Genomic DNA, 20,447 nt, shown 5'->3' on the forward strand with positions numbered 1-20,447 from the left:
TTACAGCAGCTCTCCACAATCTTAGGCAGAGGGCCCTTCATATTACCTGGCTGCTTCTTTTAAAGGAAGACCTAACAGGGGATCTTCTGCGTGCAGCTCATGCCCCCTCCCATCAGTAAATTAGGGAGTGCACTTTCACTTGTGCAAGTCTGGATACAACCCAATGAGGGCAGAGGTCCTAGATCCTGTCTCACACTTCAGCTAACAGCCGCTTTGAGCTAGGAGTTTCTCATTAAGCTAAGCTGCTTAGTGTTAGTGTCAAGCCTGTATGGGAGGCAGCAGTACCAAGTTATTTGGCAGGTTGTAGCAATGAAGCAGCTACTTGTTGTCCTGTCAGTATATTATTGCAAGATTGCAATAAATGTGGATGGTGGTATGAGCACGTAAGGATGGGATAAATTAATTTCTCAGCCAGTTTGACTATTCACTTAACCACCCCAGCTGTCATATTTCATTGTGTTTGATAACTGAGCCAAAGCTCCAAGTAGATCCAATTTGTTAATCTATTTAAAAGATGCTAAACTGAATTTGAAAGCTGATCAGATTACTGCTCTCCACCTCTAAACCTTAAGCAATAGCATTAAATGAATACTTTTTGAACAGGCACGCAACTGAGACAAAGTGTATTGCTAATGTGATACAATAGTAGTGACTGACCATTGTTTCATGTGAAAGTCTTGTTGCATTGTAGAGAGTAGCAGTTTAAGGTGCTATCTTTCCAAAGAAATGTCCATTTTGCTAAATCAATCCAGGAAGCAAACTGTTTACATGATTGTATATTGCACAGTATTGATTTCTGGAACAAATGTATGCCTACAACTCACGGCATTGCCATCTTAATTTGCAAAGATTGTAGAAATGAACTATAATTATTTTCCTACTGGTGAACCCTCTATTGTACAATTAGTTCACTTACACTAGTTAATGTTCAAATCCCTTTTGCCTGACATAGACAATTCAGTTATCAGCACACTTGGCTGCTGAAGTGGATGCAAAAAATTCGTATTAGTTTACTCTTACCTTTCAAAATAGTACAATTAAAGGTAACACCTGTATCTCCTAACATTTTAGTGCAAGGGTATGCAAGGGATACACAGCACAAATCTTGGCAATTTAAACAGCACTAGATTCAGTCAGTGCTGGGATCACAAACGTGTCTTGCTACTCTGTACAGCCCAATACATTTACCAGAAGATAAGTGCATTGTGACTCAGAAAGCAAGGACATTTGGCCATGTCTTCTACCTTTAATTGTTTCAAAGGTGTCTTATCTTACTATATAATAAAATTGTGGAGTGTTGCCACTGTTTCAGAGACCGCAGAGAATGTGGTCTGACCCCCAAATGATGCTTCAGCATGACTGTATTGGCTTGGAAGTGGGGGGGGGCTGGTGGTCGTAGTGGTGGGCCACCATGGGCATAGAAAAGGCAGGAAAACTGGCTGTATAGCCTTAGCTTTCACCTCATAGTGGTGTTGGTGCTTGTCTTGAGATGCCATACTATATACATAAAGACATAAAGTAGGTAGCCCAAGCCAACTGTTTAATGGAGGGAAGTGCTTCAGAAAACTGCTCTCTGAAGTGTCTCCCCACCCCGTTTAAATGGTGATAGGGCTTGGATCAAGCTGTGAGAGGACAGGCAAAGGTGTAAAGGGAAGAGGGTTGCCAAGTGGAGCTGGCAAGGGTAGTTTAAATGAACTTGTACATGTTTCATTTTGGGCAAAGGAAAGCAACAGACATTATAAAAATACTCCAACAGATGTCATTAACTTTTAAAACTTTGTGCTTTGTATGGATTCTTCTCACAGATTATCTAACTCATGTCCTTGGCTTTCACAGCTGTAAGAAGAAAGTCTGCTAATACTTCACACAGTGCCAGCAATATAAATCGCTCACTTTCAGGTAAAAAGGAATCGTACTATTAGCATCAACTGTTTCACGATGCTTTCTTCTACTTCTTTCTGTAAATTTCATCCAAAGTTCCCAGGGCAGTTCACAACATAATAATGCAAACAAAAAAACTCCCCCCAACATTATTTCTTAGAAAGCCTCTCTCTCGACTCACCTTAAGTCCACATTTCCTTAAGCTAGTCCTTTTCAGTGTCAACCTAGACATAAAGTTAACGATGTAAGATGTGTACTTTTCTGGTTTCGAAATAGCAGCCATGAGTCTCTGGACCCATGCAGGGTGGTGAGGGAGAGTTTGACGCCCTCTTCCACTGTGGAAGTCCTGCGACATGAGTTGTTTCTCAGAAGTCTTTGCATTTAAAGGGAGACATCCATTCGGGACAAATGGAAGAAATCCTTGAAATGCAAATAGCAGCTTCAGAGTCTTTGGGGTGGTGTGCACAGTGGTTGAGAGAAAACATTCCATTTCCCATTGCTCTGATCCTGAGGCTCATCAAGATTCCATGTAGCAGCTTTTCACAAAAGAAATGAGCTCCCATTGCCCCAAGATAGTATACCATGTCCTAATTTGAAAACGGTTTATTTAAAAATTGATACACATAAGCCTATTGCTAATAAACACTATTACTAGATAAACCGCGATTGTTATCAGACCATTTATTGGGATCGCATCAAAGATCATTCACATTTTAACTGTTAACCATTGACTGTGAGAATATTGTAGAAAAATGGAAATCTCTCCTTTACAAAACAATAGTGTCAACAGCATGTATTACCAAGGAATACAGAGTCAGCAGTGTTTGCACACAAAAGCATGCTCTAGAACAAAGTTCTACAAAGGCAGCACTTAAATGACATTATTTAACATTATGTTCCAGGCTCTGCTTCATGGAGCCAGAATACAGGCATTTCAACATTCATGTTAACCAAGGACTTCAGGCATCAGCTTTTGGTTGCTGACTCTGTGGGTAGAAGCAATATAAAACCAGAAAAGATTCAGAGGCCCAAAACGGTGAGTAGTGAAGTCTTTGGGGAGCAATGTTAGTATGAATCTCTAATGCAAGACAGTGACAATTGGGTTGCAGACATGTTAAGCAAGCTATACTGAGGACTTGCTTTATAAAATAGTGATATTAGATTAACTCTTCATTCATGCTTCTCAGGGAATTCCTCCTGTACAATAAACTTTTGGCCCACAGCAGTTAAGAGAAGCCATCTACCCCCCAAAAATGAATGAAATTTTGACTATTCAAGGTGAAACAGAAGAGAATTACAACAGTTTTTATTTATATTTAAAGGTACCTTGTGGGTGGAGAAATAGCGTGATAGATGTTCTCTTGCCAGCTCTTACAGAAAACTCTTCTATGTCACCTGTACAGTTTTGTGGACAGAAGACATCTGAAAAATAAGCTTCTACTGCTTCTTTGAAGAGTTACTTGCTGGTTTGATTCCACGATAAATTACAAAGCAGTCTTGCTTGAGAACTCTGGTCATGCTCAGAAATGGGATGTTTTAATTTGCTTATAGTTATCCATAACTTTTAATAAGCCACTTTCCCACCAGATTCTCTAGTGCCAAAAATCTGACTTGAGGTTATTAACTGGATGAAGCTAGCAGCAGATTCAAGACAGGCAACTGAAAGCCTTTATTCAAACAAATATATAAGGAATGCACTGTCACAATATTATGTGTTTATGGCAACAAGCTTATTTGGCTGGCCATGGTGCATTTGCATGACTTTGACCAAATTCTGCAAAGCAATTATGTAGTTGATTTGTGTTTTGTCATACTATGAAATAATTTTATAAAGCTACATCTGTATACTTCCCATTTTATTTTTGTCTTTGACAAAGAGCTTTAAATGAGAGATCTGCTGGATCACCCAACAATCCTCACCACTTGAAATTTACTCTGGCAAATGGAGAGGCCATGTACAACACACATTGCTTTTTATGGCCCCGAACAAGCTGGATTTTTTGGGGAGGAGAAAAAGATGGACAGACGAACAGAAACAGTTTAATAAATGATTTATTTTGGTTTTGTGATTAAGTAGTTTGCATTTTCTTCCAATGAAGACAACACACATATGCAGTACAGTAATGTCTATAACATTCCATTCTAGGTGCAACATACTTGCAGGTGTTCAATTTTAGGGAAAATCTGTATTAAGAGCTTGGAAGTCACAATTCACTGCCTTAAAAATCTATTTCACAGACAGGGGTGGTTAAAAAAAACCAAAACCCTATGTATATACTCCAAAAAGCAGACAGAAGCTGTGAAAATCTATTAGTTTACCTAATTTGTACATAGTCAGGTTAATGTCACTACCAGAAAAACAACAACTGTCACTGATCTAGCTATAGAAGGTAAGAGGGCTCACCCTCACAGTCTTAGCCAAGGTTTGGTAAGTTAGTGGTAAAGCTTGGGTCTAGAAAATCAAATATGCCACTGCATGAAGATATTAGAAATGTCTTAAAGACCTGGTACACATCTATACCCCAACCAAGTAGAAAAATGCAGACTTCCTGAAGAGTAGCAGTGAGACCTGAATTTCCTAAAGTCATTGGAAAAGAACAATTGCTGGCAATGGGGCAAGACTAGTGACTAAAATTCCTCTCCCCACATTCCTTCAACAGACATGTAGCTGACAGTAATAAAATTTAAGGCACTTGAAAGATTCATAATGTTAACATCAGCACAGAATACATGACTGTTTAGTGGTGTTTTAAACAGCACTTACTCTTGGCTCAGTAATAAAATTGGCTCAAATTTCAATTCTTGAACTGCAAGTTGCACTGTTAGTCTTGAAATCTTCTGCTACAAGTTTACAAGACGTAGCCATTCAAGAGCCAGTAAGGAAGCAACACTAACTAGAAATAATTTCTAAGTCTCACCACTAAGCATAAGCTTATTACAGCTTTAGAGTGCAAAGAGGCTTTTTTTAAACTGTCACCATTTAGAAGTGCATTTATTTATGCTTAAAGTTTAGAATATATTCAGATATTTTATCTAAATTTATGAAGCTAAAAGAGATGGGGAATTATGTTAAACAATGGACTATATAGCTTAAGGCCATTAAATACCACCTACTACAGATGTGTTGCTTGCTGAAAATTGGCTGATCAATTTACCATTTCATACACCTGAGCTGATTGTCTTTTAGGAGTGCAGTTGCCTGAAAGTTACAGTACTGTTTGCTAAGTATTATTATGAATAGACTTTCTATGCAACATTATTGAAGTGAATACTATTAGCTACAAGGGTTAGAGAAGTTGAGCAATTAAAATGCAGTAAAATTTTGCAATAAGCCATAAACCCAGACTTATCAGCAGCTTAAAATCAAGCAAGCAATAGAGCTAATCCAAAAGCATCACTTAACGTTGCATTTCTAGCATTTAAACTATGCTTGCCATATAACCTGCAAAACAAGGATTAGCAGTCTATTTTGACAATTATCAAAAACTTACATAGCTCCAAGTGCTCGGGCTGCCTACTTCCACCATGACTATCTGTGTTTTATGAAACTAAGGAAGGAAACTGCATTGATATAAGAGCAAATATTCTCTCAAATCCATACAGAATTATGGTAGGTTTGTAATATCCACGAATTGCAATCACAAAAGGTGTCTACTGAAACTACTGCTCTGAAATGTAAAGCATGTCAATAGAACTTTCCAAGGCAAGTGTTTTGAAGGCTAGAGACACATGGCTTTAGGAACAGTATATGGAGATTGCTTACACTGTTTTCTTTCCACATCTGTCTTCACAAAAACTTATATAAAGACAAGTATATATAAATAATGCCCAAGTTCATGCGTCTACTAGAATGAAATTGCTGCAAGTGGAATGACATTCACTGTACCTCAAATAAATAAAATGGCACAAACGTTTCAGTTTGCAGCCTACTCATTAAGGCACTGGTCTTTCTTCCTTATGCACCAAGGAACTAGCATTCTTTGACTATCATTCTTCCTATGGCTGCTTACGCTTACATTAGAAAACAATTATCCTTCTGACACCAAGTATAGAAAAATATGGGCTTCCATAATCCTTAAGGAAAAAAACATAGTTCTAGAAATTTGCCCCAATCTCCTAGCAGTACACTATAAAAAGCCAGTTTTCACACACATAGTGTTTTATGCCAAGTCACCAGGAATTCACATTTTAATAGTAATAATAATAATTATAATAATAATGTAGGGGGCACTGCATTTAAGGCTAACTTATCAATTGCAATCATAAAGTTATCTATCAACACTGCTGCCAATGAATACAGTTACAATTAAAGTCTACATTTGGCATGTCAGATAAAAGAAACGGTTTCACAGCAGCAGCCACTAAAGAAATTTCAGACAGCCAATGAGGATTCATGCACAATATTGCAAGTATTCTTGCAGAGCAAAACATGATTCATACAACCTTCTTCCAAGCATGTTGCAGAAACATTTTCTTTTTTAAAAAAAGTCTTGAAGAATAAGAGTATTTTGAATTGCTGTCTTCTATAAGGAATAAAGATATTTTGGTGCAGCTAACCACAAATGTTGACCTTGTAAAGTCCACTTAAAAGCAACGTATTCTAGAGGGTATGATAGTTTTGTTCTTTGGACTTGCAAAATTTGTAGAGAAAGAATATTACTGCTTGCAGTCCCAGCACTAGGACGATACCACCAATGAAACTGGCAGCATCAAAGGTGGATTTGTGTGGAGATGGTTTGGAAGTTGGTTGGGGAGAAGCTGAGCCTGTCAAATGAAAGAAGTAGAGTTACTAGTGATAGGCTATGCAAATTTAGAAAGCTACTTTTTAATGCATGGATCACCACCGAGCACCAGGTTGGTGGCCGTAATGTCTTGGATTCCTACCACTTGGATCCCCCCCACCAAAAATAATAATATTTTGGATTATTATTTTTAAACAAGAGGCACTTCCTTCACCAACGGAGAGGTTTTGCTAAATATGTCTGCATTCATGCACAAGTATGCTTTGAGTGCACATGATTGAGAGCTATATGTATGTGCATGCGAGAGAGAAGCTAATGTCTCTGTGACATGACTGATTTTAATCTTGCTATAAATCAAATATTACCTGGTGTAGAAGTTGTGTTGCTAGCAGCAGGTGTAACTATTGTACTATTAGAAGCAGTAGGTCTGGCAGAAGTAGGTTTGGCTGGTGCAGTTGCGTTATGTGTAGGACCTGTTTCAAAGAAAATACCACATCTTGGAACCAGCTTTAAATAACTATTTTAATCTTACAAGTTGAGCAAATGATTGCAGAACAAAGGCACTGTTAGATGCATTTCACAGTAATAATTATAAATGAAAAATATTTATGCATGGATAGAAAAATTGGTAGTAGTTTTAAAAAGTCATTTCCTCCATTTTGAAGGCATTTTTTTTCTTCAAATTATGAGATTATCTGAAATCTATACAATATAATTCAAGAATCAAAAATTAAACACATTAGGGAAAACATTACTGAGGTTATGTAAGAAGCTAAGTCCCCAACAAAGTGGACAATTAACAAAACCAGACAAGTAGAAATCATTTAAGCACAGATCCCAGGAACCGCCTGCCATATATACAATAATGTCGATTCTTGACATTACAGAAGAGAATGAAAGAAACATGGAAGTATGCATGTAGAGGAAGTGTACATGTAGTCACTCCCCTGTGCATTCAACTTTTTTCTTGGCTAATTCTACTACATGCTCTTCACTAACATGAATTCTCAAGACAGGTTTTTCTCCCATCAATTAATTGTATCATCTACCTTACGTGATCAAAGACAATTCAGTAAAGGACAGGAAATTATCAGTATTCTGGCCTGCAACTCATAGTACTGGTATCTGAAGGAGCATCTCCACCCCCATCGTTCTACCCAGACACTGAGGTCCAGCGCCAAGGGTCTTCTGGCGGTTCCCTCACTGTAAGAAGCCAACTTACAGGGAACCAGGCAGAGGGTCTTCTCGGTAGTGGCACCCGCCCTCCCACCAGATGTCGAAGAGAACAACTACCAGACTTTTAGACGACATCTAAAGGCAGCCCTGTTTAAGGACGCTTTTAATGTTTGATGCTTTACTGTATTTTAATATTGTGTTGGAAGATGCCCAGAGTGGCTGGGAAAAGAGATGGGCAGAGTATAAATAATATACTACTACTTGCCTGTCCTTTATAGTGAATAAGCCATTTCAAGAAACTGGATAAAAACATGAACTCTCATTTCTGATTTTCACAGAGTAATCCTGGAAACCTTATTACAGGCAAAACCTTTATACTTGTTTACTTATTAATGCACAAAAGTTTGTTACCTGCGGTAGAAGTGTTGGCTGTGGTAGGTGCAACTGTGGTAGGCTTAGGAGGAGCTAAAAAAAACCACAAAAGTATGAAGCAGAAAACAGAATATTTAAACACTGAGGCTACAATATTAACCCCATTTACATGTGAATAAGCTCCATTGAATTCAATAGCTCTTAATTCCAAGGAGATATGGATTATGCTATAAGAGGTACTAATATTATCAATAGCCACCTCTGCTCCCAAGATACATCTGAGGCTGTGATGGAGAACAGATCATACAATTACAATTGTAACTGGCCCCAAACGTTGACTTTCGCCCTTCAGCTCACATCTTTACTGTGGTGAATTCTTCTGAGATTAGGTACCCACCCATAAATTATTTTCTGCACATACTACTGCACAATCACATGCAGGTGGATTCAGGTAGGTAGCCGTGTTGGTCTGACACAGTCGGTCTGACACAGTCTGTCAGTCTGTCTGTCTGTCTACCTTTCTATATTGTCCAGTAGCACCTTAGAGACCAACTAAGTTTGTTCTTGGTATAAGCTTTCGCGTGCATGCACACGAAAGCTTATACCAAGAACAAACTTAATTGGTCTCTAAGGTGCTACTGGACAATTTTTTTAATATATGCAGGTGGATGTTAAACAATTACCTTCCCATGTTGCAAATGCAAAATGTGAAAAAACTGCAAAGGGGTTTTAAGGTGTATCTTCTGATAACCAGGCACTCATTAAGAACTCACACTAACAGTACAATAATATACATGTCTACTTCACAATTAAGTCTCTTTGTGTATAATGGGCCTTACTACAACCTAGGCTTTGGTTTATGAATGGCATCGAGTGAGGAAAGGGTTTTGTGTCTTGAACTACTGTATCTCCATGATCAGGACCAGCAGAACATCACTGACTTCCCCTGGTAAACATGAAGCGGGACACTGGGAAGAAACAATGACTGTGCCTTGTCAACCACAGCATTCTCTCAATATTTAAAGTGTGCCCACTGGTCTTAACAACAGCGGCTCTACCTACACGTGGCATCCTACTATGGTGGGGCAAATATTAAAAAATAGATGTTTCACTAGCAAATTAACATCCCTCAGATACAGCCCATCCTAAAAAACAAAGAAAGCACCAAGCCTATACCTAAAGTGATGCAATTATTCACTTTCTTCTTATTATTTCAAGAAGCATTTTCATCGTGGCTCAGTTAAAAGGTCCTCAACTGTGGTACAGTAAGAGCACATGCTTTGCATGCAAAAGGTCCCTTTTGAATCCCTAGCACCTTCAGTTAAAGCTGTAAAAGAATACTTCCTGAAACCCTAAGAGTCACAGCCAGTCGGTGAACAATCCTGAGCTAGATAGATCAATGGTATGACTCAATAAAAGGCAGGATCCTATGTTTCCAAACTCCTCCTATTTGGATAGACACATGACATCAATTTGCTACTGCACACTCACCACTACCTGAAGCAGTGGATAGCCATGTTATCCATGAGAATCTACTTGTAGTGGAATGAAAGAGAAAGGGTGAACTACTACAAGCACTTACTGTTTGACAGCTGTCCAGTTCTTGCAATAGACAAGAGCTGAACAATATTGTTGGTGGCATGCAATAGTTACTCCTGTCTGAAGATATTCCCATACAACCTAAGTGAAATTACACTTCCCCAACTGTTTTACCATAGGGACAGAAAATAGCTTCTGCTATCCGTTCAAGTGCTAATTATTCAATACTGGTGGGGGAATAATTAAATAAAAGGTAATTTGCCAGATTACATCCAAGAAACCCATGTTTAAAAACCTCTACACCTCCTACCCTGCTCTTCCACTGGGCCTTTTACCTAACTTCTTCCATTGTCCCAGGTGTGGCAGATCTGTGCAGCAGCAATAATAACCTCTCCTGTGGCCTTGGGTCAGGGATCATCAACATTTATGGAGCAGTGGGCACACTGAGAAACTCGTGAGTCCCACACACGTATGTTCCACCAGCAATACAGCTTGAAAAAAGTGTTTCAGCTTCCATCCCCGCCCCACCTAATTTAGGAGTGGGGAAACGGATCTTCCTGGAATGTGCAGCTAGAGAGGGAAGGCTTTAATTTCCCTCCCCAGCAACATTCTCCAGGATGATCATCCACATATAACTCCCACAATAATGAGGCTTGAGAAAAGCTTTCTATTAAGACCAAATTTTGAAATCTAATTATGGTGGGGGAGGAGTAATATACCCAATAGAAGAGGAAATGGGGATGCTGTGGAAGTCAATGAAGGTTTCATTGGATGTATGTGCGCCTGCAAGTGCTGCACTGGCAACCCCAGCTTTGGAGACTTTTAACATTCCCAACTGCATGGATCCTAAACAATGAATTGGTTTTACATCACAAGTGTAGTAGTAAATATTTACCTGAACAAGTTTCATTTCTAAAAGTAGACGTACAGTTATCACTTTCCGTTGCATTTGTACAGTAGGACAAAGAACCTTACAGAAAAAGAAGATTGAGGAAGAATTTCTCAGTTTAGTTTTCCAAGAGTGAAACATTCAATGCAATATTTTGGCTACAAGTTTCCATTAGAAACATTTATCTTCATTGTCCTAGAAAAGCTATACAGCTGCTAAATTAGCTTCACTTGTGGTGCTTGTTACATTGACATTTAGGTATTATCTATTCCTAGGTATTATCTACTCCTTGGTTTAGCAGAGGTGTTATTTTAGCATAGAGCAGTTAACCAACCAATATACTGAGAGTTCCAGAACTCTGGAAAATTAAGAAGTGTCACAAAGATTCTTCTTTATGTTTGTCCCTTAACCTCTGAAAAGCTCCACAATACAAGTCTGTGCCTGGTCAAAAATTCTATATATAAGGGCATTGGTTTCACTAAAAATACACATGTAGGTAAAATCTGTATACACAGTGGAACTTATTTTCGTGAGCTACAGTATAAAGTTAGTGCGCTGCTACTTGGAAAACGTGGGGGAAACCCTGTTTACTTACACACAACCCCATACATATATAGAACAGGGCCTATAAGTAACCAAATGTTTCAAGAACTTAGATTTTCACAGGCCGGCGAGAGGTGGACCTACGAGTCAAACCTCAGTTGTCGAACGTAATCTGTTCCGGAAGCCTGTTCAGCTTCTGAAATGTTCAACAACAGAGGTGCAGCTTCTGATTGGTTCCAATAGCTTCCTGCACTCAAGTGGAAGCCGCGTTGGACGTTCAGTTTCCGAAAAATGTTCGAAAACCAGAGTATTTACTTCCAGGTTTTCGGTATTTGGGAGCCAAAACATTCACAAACAGAGCCGTTTGGGAACCGAGGTTTGACTGTATTTCACCAGAGTACACACACACCAAAGAAAAACCAGAAACTGAGAAATGAGCTGGTCAGTATGTAAAACTCAAAAGAAATTTATCATACTCCTGCTTCTTGGTCTTCATTGAACCCCTAGGGCAGGGGTCAGCAAACTTTTTTCACAGGGAGCCGGTCCACTGTCCCTCAGACCTTGTGGGGGGCTGGACTATATTTTTGCGGGGGGGGGGGATCCCCCCGACTCTCCCCTCCCTTCTCCACAGCACCGGACGAGCCCTTGTGGCTGCTTACCTGTGCCCTGCAAGCGGCAGAAGCTGGCAGCAGCAGAGAGACAATGAGGGGTGCGAAAGGGGTGGCTCCGGAGAGGGGCTGCTTAAAATGGTGCTCAGCCAACAGCGGCTCAACAAAGCCCAGCCCCCTTCCTCTAGGCAGGAGAAGACCAGGAGGAGGGAGGGAGGAGCCGCTGCCGTGGTGTGGTGTGTGTGTGTGGGGGGGAAATAGTGCAGCCCGAACAATCAGAATCCCCACGCCGATTCCCAGACCGTCTGTGAGCCAGATCCAGTAGACAATTGGGCTGGATCCGGCCTCTAGTTTGCCGACCCATGCCTTAGGGTTATAAGGTTCTGTGGGGCAGCAGTAGTAAAACCTTCCATGCAACTTTAAACAAACAGCAGCTGCTAGGTTCAAGTTTCAAGACCCAGGAGCCCTGTGCCTCCTCAACTACCTGATATTTCAGCCTCAAACCTTCCTACTTTCCCCCACCTCATTTTTTCAACACCCATGGCTTTCTCTGGTTGCAGTTTCTTACTCCACTGTGTACTTTGCCCCACTTCCAATAGTGAGCCTGTAGCTTGATCAGAAAATCTCCCTTCCTCAAATAAAAAGCCTGAACCCCAGCTTACAGCCCAAAGGACAAACTACACAGATATGCATCTTTTTCCTCAACTGAAGACAGCCTCTGAGTGTGGCAGTGTCAACAGAGGGTGGGCTTATTAGCATGCAGTTTGGCTCAAAAATGATAAGTCCAGGTTTCACACCTCAGTAAGTGCCAACCACTATTAAGCCAGAAAAAGCAAACATACTTAACTACTCTTAGGTATTACAATTCAAAATAATTCCATTTACCGTTGCAGTAAATCCAGGTGCAGTTTATTTCAGACTTGTCAGTACTACTAATGCAGGAACTACAGTTGGTATGTTTTTCACAGCCAGCTAAAAAGGAAGAATGCATTTTTAAACAGTTGACAGATCACAATTTCAAAAGGTCACTACAAATTATGAACAGTCTATGGCCCCCTTGAGGTATAGAAGTGTGTTAAATGTGAATAAACAAAAGCACTATAAAGTAATTGTTTTTTATTTTCAAATGAAAAATTAACACCTGTAACCAAGAAGAAAGGACCCTAGACATTCATTTCTGGTTACTTCTAGTTGAGTTAGTTTTTGCAGTGTGGACAACACAAAATATTCATTAAGTTTTTATGTAAACTTCCTGTCTTCCTTTACCATTTCTTCGTTGCTGAACAGCCCAACTACCTCCATGGCTCCTTCTTATTTGTGTAAACAAATGTTTGTTACTTGTCTTAATGTTTTTAGCAATATGCTTCCCACATTTTTTGTTTGTTTAATTTACTGTATTTTAGCTTACCAAGTCTGTAATGTCCATCATTAACACAAACGGTGACTAATGTTTGTTCTTGGCTTACTGCTTATGGTTTGTCTAAGGGAGACAAACCATGAGTCTGATTTTGAACGTAGCGGTAAGTCAGGGTGGGTGGGACCCTCCAGACATTATCTCCCATCAGCCCCAGCTTGCATGGCAAATGGTCAGATTGATGGGAGGTGTACACTGGCAACATCTGTAGGGCAACGTGATTCACAATTAGAGCTGCATGCCATAGAAAATGATCATTTATTGAATAATCATTTGAGGATGACCTAACTTTACAGAAAACCAGAAGGCTAGCTTTTTGGCTCCTATGTGTTGGTGGTCTGCAACAGCACCAATAAATGGAGGCTACTTCTGGTCTCACTACCTCTTGCTTGCAAGTGTCTTTTGCCAAAAGGAACAGTTCCGAGATGCTATATTATAGACCTTTCACAATGACAGTGATGGTAAGTCCTAAATTCCAAAGATTGTTATGAATGCTGTATTAGACATATTATTTTAGCTTATCGGTGCCTAAAATACTACACTCTGCATTTGTACCAGACCTGAAATTGCTTTCCTCTTTGAGATTTTTATGGAAAGCAACTCATAATAACACAAACTGCCTTCAGGCCTTTGCACATAGCTACAAATAGGTTTCAGTCACAGGAAGGAGCCCTGGTCAATGCTATGTCTTACAAATAGCTATGTCTTACAAATCTTCCCTCCTATTTCCTAGGAATAGGCTTGGCCAGCTTTGCTTTAATTCCATTAAGCACATATATTGAAATGAGTTTGTGTGCCACGTTCTGGAAACAATTCTAGTTTTAATTTCATACTCCAATTGAAGCCCCACCAGTGCCAAGCAATATGTAAACTACTGCAATGAGATATCTGCTTTGAGAATTAAAGTATGACCTTTCCCCTCTTCTGAAAACTGTTGCTAGTGGGCAAGGAAGGAGCTCGTAGAGTCCTGCATATAATCAACTATTTGAAGTTTTCCACTCCAGTTTTATGAGGAGAGCATAAACAGTGCAAAATACACTATAATATCAGAAGTGACATCTTTGAAAAGCTGTACTTTAGTAGCATACTGCATTAAATACATATTTATAAACGAGTTAATTATGTGCATTAATTATACATAAGAACAATGATGTGTGAAATGTTCCTCAAAGAAGGGCCTCCAGAGTGAACCTGCAAGCTAACATGCCAAAGATGAAGTATCCTAAAATGTTATTTAACTCAAAATAAGCAATTGGTAGTTTAAGATGAAATTCATAGGAATAACTTCTTTGAATGCCCAAATTAAGAGTTCTAAGTAGATATTAGTAAATAAAACTATTTCATTCCTCCATTTCCACTTTATTTTCTCATTTAGTTAAATCAAAACAGGCTGAATGATACTAGCACCACCACCAACCACTTTCAACTGATAAACATTCGACAGAATTTGAAATGTGTTTGTTGGAGGGAGTTATTGGTTGTTTTTATTATGTATTTTATGTTCTCATTTTGTATTTTTATGTTGTGAACCCTCCTATGACCTTCTGATGAAGGGCAGTATACAAATTTAATAGATAATTATGTGGGCTTATCTGTTAGAAGCATGCACAAGATATCTAGCATCAGTACAGCCAACTCAGCTCTATGTCCTTCAGGTTCATTCTAGTCAAACCGTTTTCAATAGGTTTTAAAAGATGGGCTTGCATGCTATGTAATGTGTGGATAAGTGAGCAGCAATGAATGTCAACAATTCAGAAAACTCCAGTGAGGTGATTTATTTTTGGGGAGAAAAAATCTAGACTCATCCTGTACAGGGAGCTGACAGAGAGGATAGGGCTTCTATGAGGCAGGTCAGAATGGATTTTCTCAGGGTGGGAGGTGGGAGAATTCAACTCTGTGTGTATGTGAAGGTTAAGATAAAATGGTGACCAAGGGCTACATAGATTATAATTTTGTGTTTTATGAAGATTATCTTACTTTAATTTTGTCTTTAGTTTCTTTCTGCTTGATACATTCTTTCATTTTTCTCTTTACTTTAGTTTGGAATTTTATGGTATATTAGGTTGAAAACCTTTAATGCAATTGATTAAAAGAAATCTAGACTCATCCTAATAGCAGCTTCTACAGACATTCATCGCAAAAGCAGCTGTTAAAACACATCAGCAGGGGAATCCTTGGAGGGTGGAAATCTTTTCCCTCAAGGCCTTCTCCCAACTTACTTGCCTCCATCAGTTGTGCAGTTGCAAAGACAAACAAATGAACACAGCTTTAAAATAAGAGAACCAAAGTACTTTTTTCTGTTTATAGCTTTCATCCTGTTAATTTAGACAAAACCTCTTATATACTGCCCAGTGCCATGAAAGTTGATGGTGCCATCGTAACAACCATGATGATAGAAAGGCAAGGAGGAAAACAAATAAATACTTGAGTTATCTCCCTGAAAATAGAGGTCAGATTGCCGATTAGACGCTTGCAACCTCTCTCAAAATAGCTCCTACGCTGTAAAGAATTAGGGCTTTTGAACAGTAAATCCTTTAACTTCATCCCTTGCGTTAACTCATAACTGATATACAGATCGTGCGTCACTACAGGATAAATAAATATACGAAGAGAGAGGGCAACGTTGCTGCATTGTCTCGTCTCGAAGGTTCGTAAAGTTTTCAGAGGGGGAGGCGGAGCGCAGCGAACACGGAGGCAACACAATCCGAAACCAGACCGAGCAGGGCAGCTGCCAGTGGCCCTCCGCCGCCTTCATCCCCACCACCACACCCCACGGTTTCGTTTCTCTTACAAGCGACGAGAAGGCAACTCTCCTGAGCCTCAGGTCTGGCGGTGGGCGGACCCTTTCCCACGACCCGAGCTTCTCAACGCCTCGAATCCTGCCTCCCCGCATTCTTCCTGCCTGCCGATGCCTCTCTCGGAGGGAAGAGAAGGGGACGCAGAAGCCGCCCCTGCCCCAATAAACTAGGGCTAGAGTCGCCCCTGACGCGGAAGAACCGCGATGCTTGAACTGAACTGCAGCCGCGGCGGGGCCATGTTCGCCCCTCAGCAGCTGCGTGCCATGTTTAACCATTTCAACCCCTCGGCCGTTTTCGGACCGAAATCAACTGTTTGCCACGTGGGGAGCGAGAGGGGGAGGGGAATTCCACGTTGGCGGGGGGGGGGGGGTCTGCATGCCTTCAAAAAAGTAAAGGGGGGGTCGGTGCCGGAGGTGCGCTCTGCCCCCCCTCGCCTCGCCTCCGCCCCTTGGCAACCCGTAACAAGACCACCTCCCCCCTCTCTTCATTCCCTCCGCCCTCGGGGCTGCTTTCTTCGAGGAGGGGCTGCACTACGAGCCCCGTCTAGCGCCGCTCCGTCAAGGCCAGGGCGGCTATCTGGCAGCCTTCGGGCCCCCTGTGTTCCCCCCCGCTTCGCTTTCAAGGCTTCGCAGCGACGCAAGGAGCCTTTTTGCTCCCGAAGCCCTGCGCCGCCCGCCCGCCCGCTCCGTCTCCTCACCTTCCTCCTCTTTGGCCGCGGCCAACGCGGACGTGAGGCAAGAGGCGACCACCAGCAGGAGCAGCGCCCAGCCTAGGGCAGCCCAGCGAAGGCGGCTGAAGCAGCTCATGGCGTCTCTCGGCGAGGTAAGCGAGGGGAAGCCCCACGAGGAAAGGAAGAAGAAACAACGACGGGAAAAGCGGCTCAGCCCTCAGCTCGCGCAACCCGCTCCGCTTCCCGGCCGATCGAAGTCTGCAGTCACGTGACGCGGCCGTTGGGCGGCCCGCGCGAGCCGTTTGACGCGTGGATTGAGGCAAGCGCCAGCGCGCGCGCGCTCTGTCTCTCTTTCTCTCTCTCAGCTCCCTGCGTAATAAGAGATGGTCTCGTCGACGCGTAAACCCCTTCAAGCAGCGCACACACCCCCTGCCTGCTGCAATGGAACGGCCCTCGAGGGAAAGAGCCGCTTCCTCGTCACGTGACCGACACCTCGAATGGCGTGGAAAGATCGCGACGGAGCGGGCGTGGCTGCTTCGACGTCCGCTCGCTTGTCACTCGATGTCTCAATTCGTGCGAAAATTAGATCATGGGTTGCTTTGTAGACGCGGGTGTCGTTGAAAGATCAATATTGATCTTTGGCGCTGGGATCACTTAAATATCTTTGTGATAGGAGAAAAGCGATTAAGTCTCAATGTGAAATTATTAACTGGCAGTTCTTGACCTTGGGCAGCGTCAGAAATACGCTTTGCGTTTAGCAAGCCGCAAAAACCAGACGCAAAAACTCAGTAGAATGAGCAGAAGCCGCGCTGCCCACCAAATGCAGGCGAGCTGCACAATATCACCTAAAAGCAGAGACGTTGAAGACAATGCATTAAGTCCTGAGCCTAAAATTATTTTTGTATTAGGTTACTTGCCCTTCGCTGCAAGGTCCCAGGGTGCGTCACAACAATGTAAAATATCTCGTTAAAAACAGACTAACAACCAAGGGTGAGGGATAATGACAGCCAGAGGACTTGAAGTCAATCTTTAACAGGAGAGCTGACTGGGCAGACTAAGAAACCAAGCAGCTTCTCTGGTGTTGCATATAGGTGCACGCTTTGTAATACAGTACTGCAATGCTTATATGCAGAGGATATCGAGGCACAAGGCTTGGTCTGCTCCAGGTGGCCACACATGACGGCCAGGATCCTGTGCGACATTACCAAGAAGCCCTGGTCGCACCAATTGGACCATGCAGTTCATCTGCTTAGGGCAGCAAAGGATCTTAAATGAACTCTGTGTGACTGAAGCAAAACTTCAGTCCAGATACAAGGCCAGGGACAACGGTGTACAGAAAGGCTGTGTATGCACTTAAAATTGTAAGAGGGTGATAGAAAGAATGTCGATTCCAGTTACAGCACCACTTTCCTGGCTGATTATTCTTTTTAGGTGGAAATTGACCTACAGAGCAGCTTGCAAATAGTGTTCCAGGAATACTGACATTCCTCAATGAGAGTATCAGTAATAGCAGAGAAGTAAACAGCTTGTGCACAGCTCACTACTACTAATCTTCTGAAAGGTGCAAGTATGAAATTTGGGGTGCTTCTACACTCACTATTTTCAGGTGGGATTCAGTCACATACTGGAAAATTCAGATTGTGAAATAACTTAATAGGTCTTGTGCAATGAACCTACTTGATTTTCTCACAGAAAGGAAGGTTCTAAATGTCCAGATAAATAAAATTGTCAGACAACATGGAGATGTGAAGTGACAAGGAGCATGCTGCACTTGTACCTCCTGTTCCTTCAAGGCTGCATTAAATAAATGCAGCCTTCACCCACAGGACTGTTGTGATAAAACACTGGCAAATGAGAGAGGATTCTTGTCATTCTTTGTTAAATGGATCCCCATTACAAACACAGGATGCACAGCCAAAGCAAGAGGAGAATGGCCAAGAACATTATAGCTTGCACCAGAAAAATATATGCAGTGAGCCTCTTATTAAGTATGCATCTGTTTCATTTCAGCTGACTGAAGAAAGACAGTACCAATTACTGTTTAACCATTTTTCTTAGGGATATCCATTTACTGAATAAAAGGACACACTGTCACTTCCTAGGAGAATATTTTATGAATCTTTCTGATAGCTACATAGCTTTAGCATCAAAAATTCCCTTAAAATGTCAACTGGAGTAAAAAAAAATAAAGTGCCTTTTCAACCTCTTTCAAAGTCTGTAGATGAGCCAGCTAAGACACTCTGGCTCCCAAAATTATGTCAGTGAAATAAAAATGAGAAACAGAGCGCAATTGATGTCTCTTTCTTACCATGTTCTGACTGTATTTAAACTTTCTTGTGCCTTAAAGAAACAGGATGGGGTATACATAATTGTTATAAGTCCCAAATAGAGATCATGATAGAATAAATGATCAACTGAAGTTATTAAGATTAAACTGTAGTGTAGTTAATTACTTTCAGAAACAAAAGCTTCCAGCCTCCTCACTGCAATGCCAGAGGAGAAGAGGGATGGTGTGGGAATCTGAAGCTCAGACACATAACAGTAAACACTAGCCGGATCCCCTCAGTATAAGGAGCTGGCTGAAGAAGCCTTCCAAATCTCACACGAAATATGTTTGTCTATATGATGCAGTCAACCAGTGGAAAAGTCATGCATTAGTATATTAGAATTGTAGAATTGTAAGGGGCCCAGAGGGTCATCTAGTCCAACCCCCTGCAATGCAGTAATCTCAACTAAAGCATCCATTATAAATTTAGCCAAACTGTGCAGAGTGCAGAGTAGTATGCAATTTTGTCCCGGCATTTTATTTTAAAAGAAAAGCAGTCACAGGAACCTGCAGTCATGAGTACAAAACCAGCAGGGCCATTAGGCAGGCCTGCTCCGTTCCCACTGAGCTGTTTTTCCTGGCCCAGTTGCTTGCTTCCTTATGAGGGAAAAGACACAGAGAGAAAACAGCTTGGGAGGTGAATTTTGACTGGGAAAATGTCAGTGGGAGAGAACACATTTTCCATAAAGTTTCCCGGTATGGTCCCTGGCTTGTCTTCAGTGCTTGCTGAGCTGAGAAAAAAAGCCTGCCTCCCAGGTAGACAATACCTAGCAAAATAGACCAATGGTCTGACTCAGTGTCATATCTCATAGCTTGATAGCTATCCACCCACCAAGAGTTAAATACGTTACTGAGCAGTGATAGTGCTAACCCCCCCCCCTTGGATATGAAGTGCCCTTCAGATATGGTGAGCCTAAGCTGCTGTGTGCTGGCATAATTTTTCTGGGCAGCGCAGTCTGTGGAAATCACTGTTTTCAGAATCTCAATTTATTCTTTCAGTATTCTACACTCCCTTATATCTCACTCATTTAGTATGGTTTCTCAGTCTCTCTGTTATCTTGACTTCTGTTTTATCAAATGATATCACGAGACCAACCTGATCAAGTGTTTTGCCACAGAATGCATAAAACCCGTACTCTTAACTGGGCTATAAATCAGGCAGTTAGCCTTCAGTAAACATATGGCGAGCAGTTTCTTTTGTCAGCTATAACAGATCATAGGACTAACCACTGCAGATTCTTTCTTTAATCTATGTTCACCTTTATACATAGTGGCTCCCTCATTCATTAGCCATATCACAGGTCAGATGTCACAATTCACCCAGTTTTACTATTTCAGTTGAATAATTACTATTGTCCTGTGTTTTTCCGAAGGGCTTAATTTAAATAAGGCAAAAAAAGGGGGTGGGGTGGGGAATAAGAAACAAACATTAAGAATGGCAACAGACCGCCTGAGCTACAATCACACTCTGGAAGGATCCGAGTTGCAT

General features: G+C 41.3%; 2 protein-coding genes across 13 annotated transcripts in view; one reads left to right on the top strand and one right to left on the bottom strand.

The window, feature by feature from the left end:
- LOC310760277 (uncharacterized protein) overlaps positions 1 to 3,954 on the top strand; it is a 60,676-nt gene extending 56,722 nt beyond the window's left edge. For 11 of the 12 annotated variants that reach the window (XM_083608473.1, XM_083608477.1, XM_083608478.1 and 8 more), the window contains 3 exons: positions 1,837 to 1,899; positions 2,784 to 2,917; positions 3,204 to 3,954. In XM_083608473.1, coding sequence (XP_083464599.1) covers positions 1,837 to 1,899; positions 2,784 to 2,917; positions 3,204 to 3,314 — 308 coding nt within the window. In that variant the 3' untranslated portion in view covers positions 3,315 to 3,954. The remainder of the gene's footprint in view (positions 1 to 1,836; positions 1,900 to 2,783; positions 2,918 to 3,203) is intronic. The other variant, XM_083608479.1, reaches the window with a different exon arrangement.
- Positions 3,916 to 17,472, bottom strand: CD164 (CD164 molecule). The gene is made up of 6 exons (XM_083608705.1): positions 16,660 to 17,472; positions 12,636 to 12,722; positions 10,606 to 10,680; positions 8,211 to 8,264; positions 6,989 to 7,096; positions 3,916 to 6,645 (listed from the first exon to the last, which is right to left on the bottom strand). Exons 1-6 carry the CDS (start codon positions 16,766 to 16,768, stop codon positions 6,482 to 6,484), a joined length of 597 nt encoding a protein of 198 aa, XP_083464831.1. The 5' UTR covers positions 16,769 to 17,472; the 3' UTR covers positions 3,916 to 6,481.
- Between the last annotated feature and the right edge of the window lie 2,975 nt (positions 17,473 to 20,447).

This window comes from Podarcis filfolensis, assembly GCF_964270895.1.
Source record: "Podarcis filfolensis genome assembly, chromosome: 3".
NCBI lineage: Eukaryota > Metazoa > Chordata > Lepidosauria > Squamata > Lacertidae > Podarcis > Podarcis filfolensis.

Excerpts from the sequence above, each read along its gene's own strand:
- CD164 (XM_083608705.1), bottom strand. The coding sequence starts at position 16,768 with ATGAGCTGCTTCAGCCGCCTTCGCTGGGCTGCCCTAGGCTGGGCGCTG. Across the intron at positions 12,723-16,659 it reads CGCGGCCAAAGAGGAGGAAG|CTGGCTGTGAAAAACATACC; the intron begins GTGAGGAGACGG and ends CTTCCTTTTTAG. Across the intron at positions 8,265-10,605 it reads TAGAAATGAAACTTGTTCAG|CTCCTCCTAAGCCTACCACA; the intron begins GTAAATATTTAC and ends GGTTTTTTTTAG.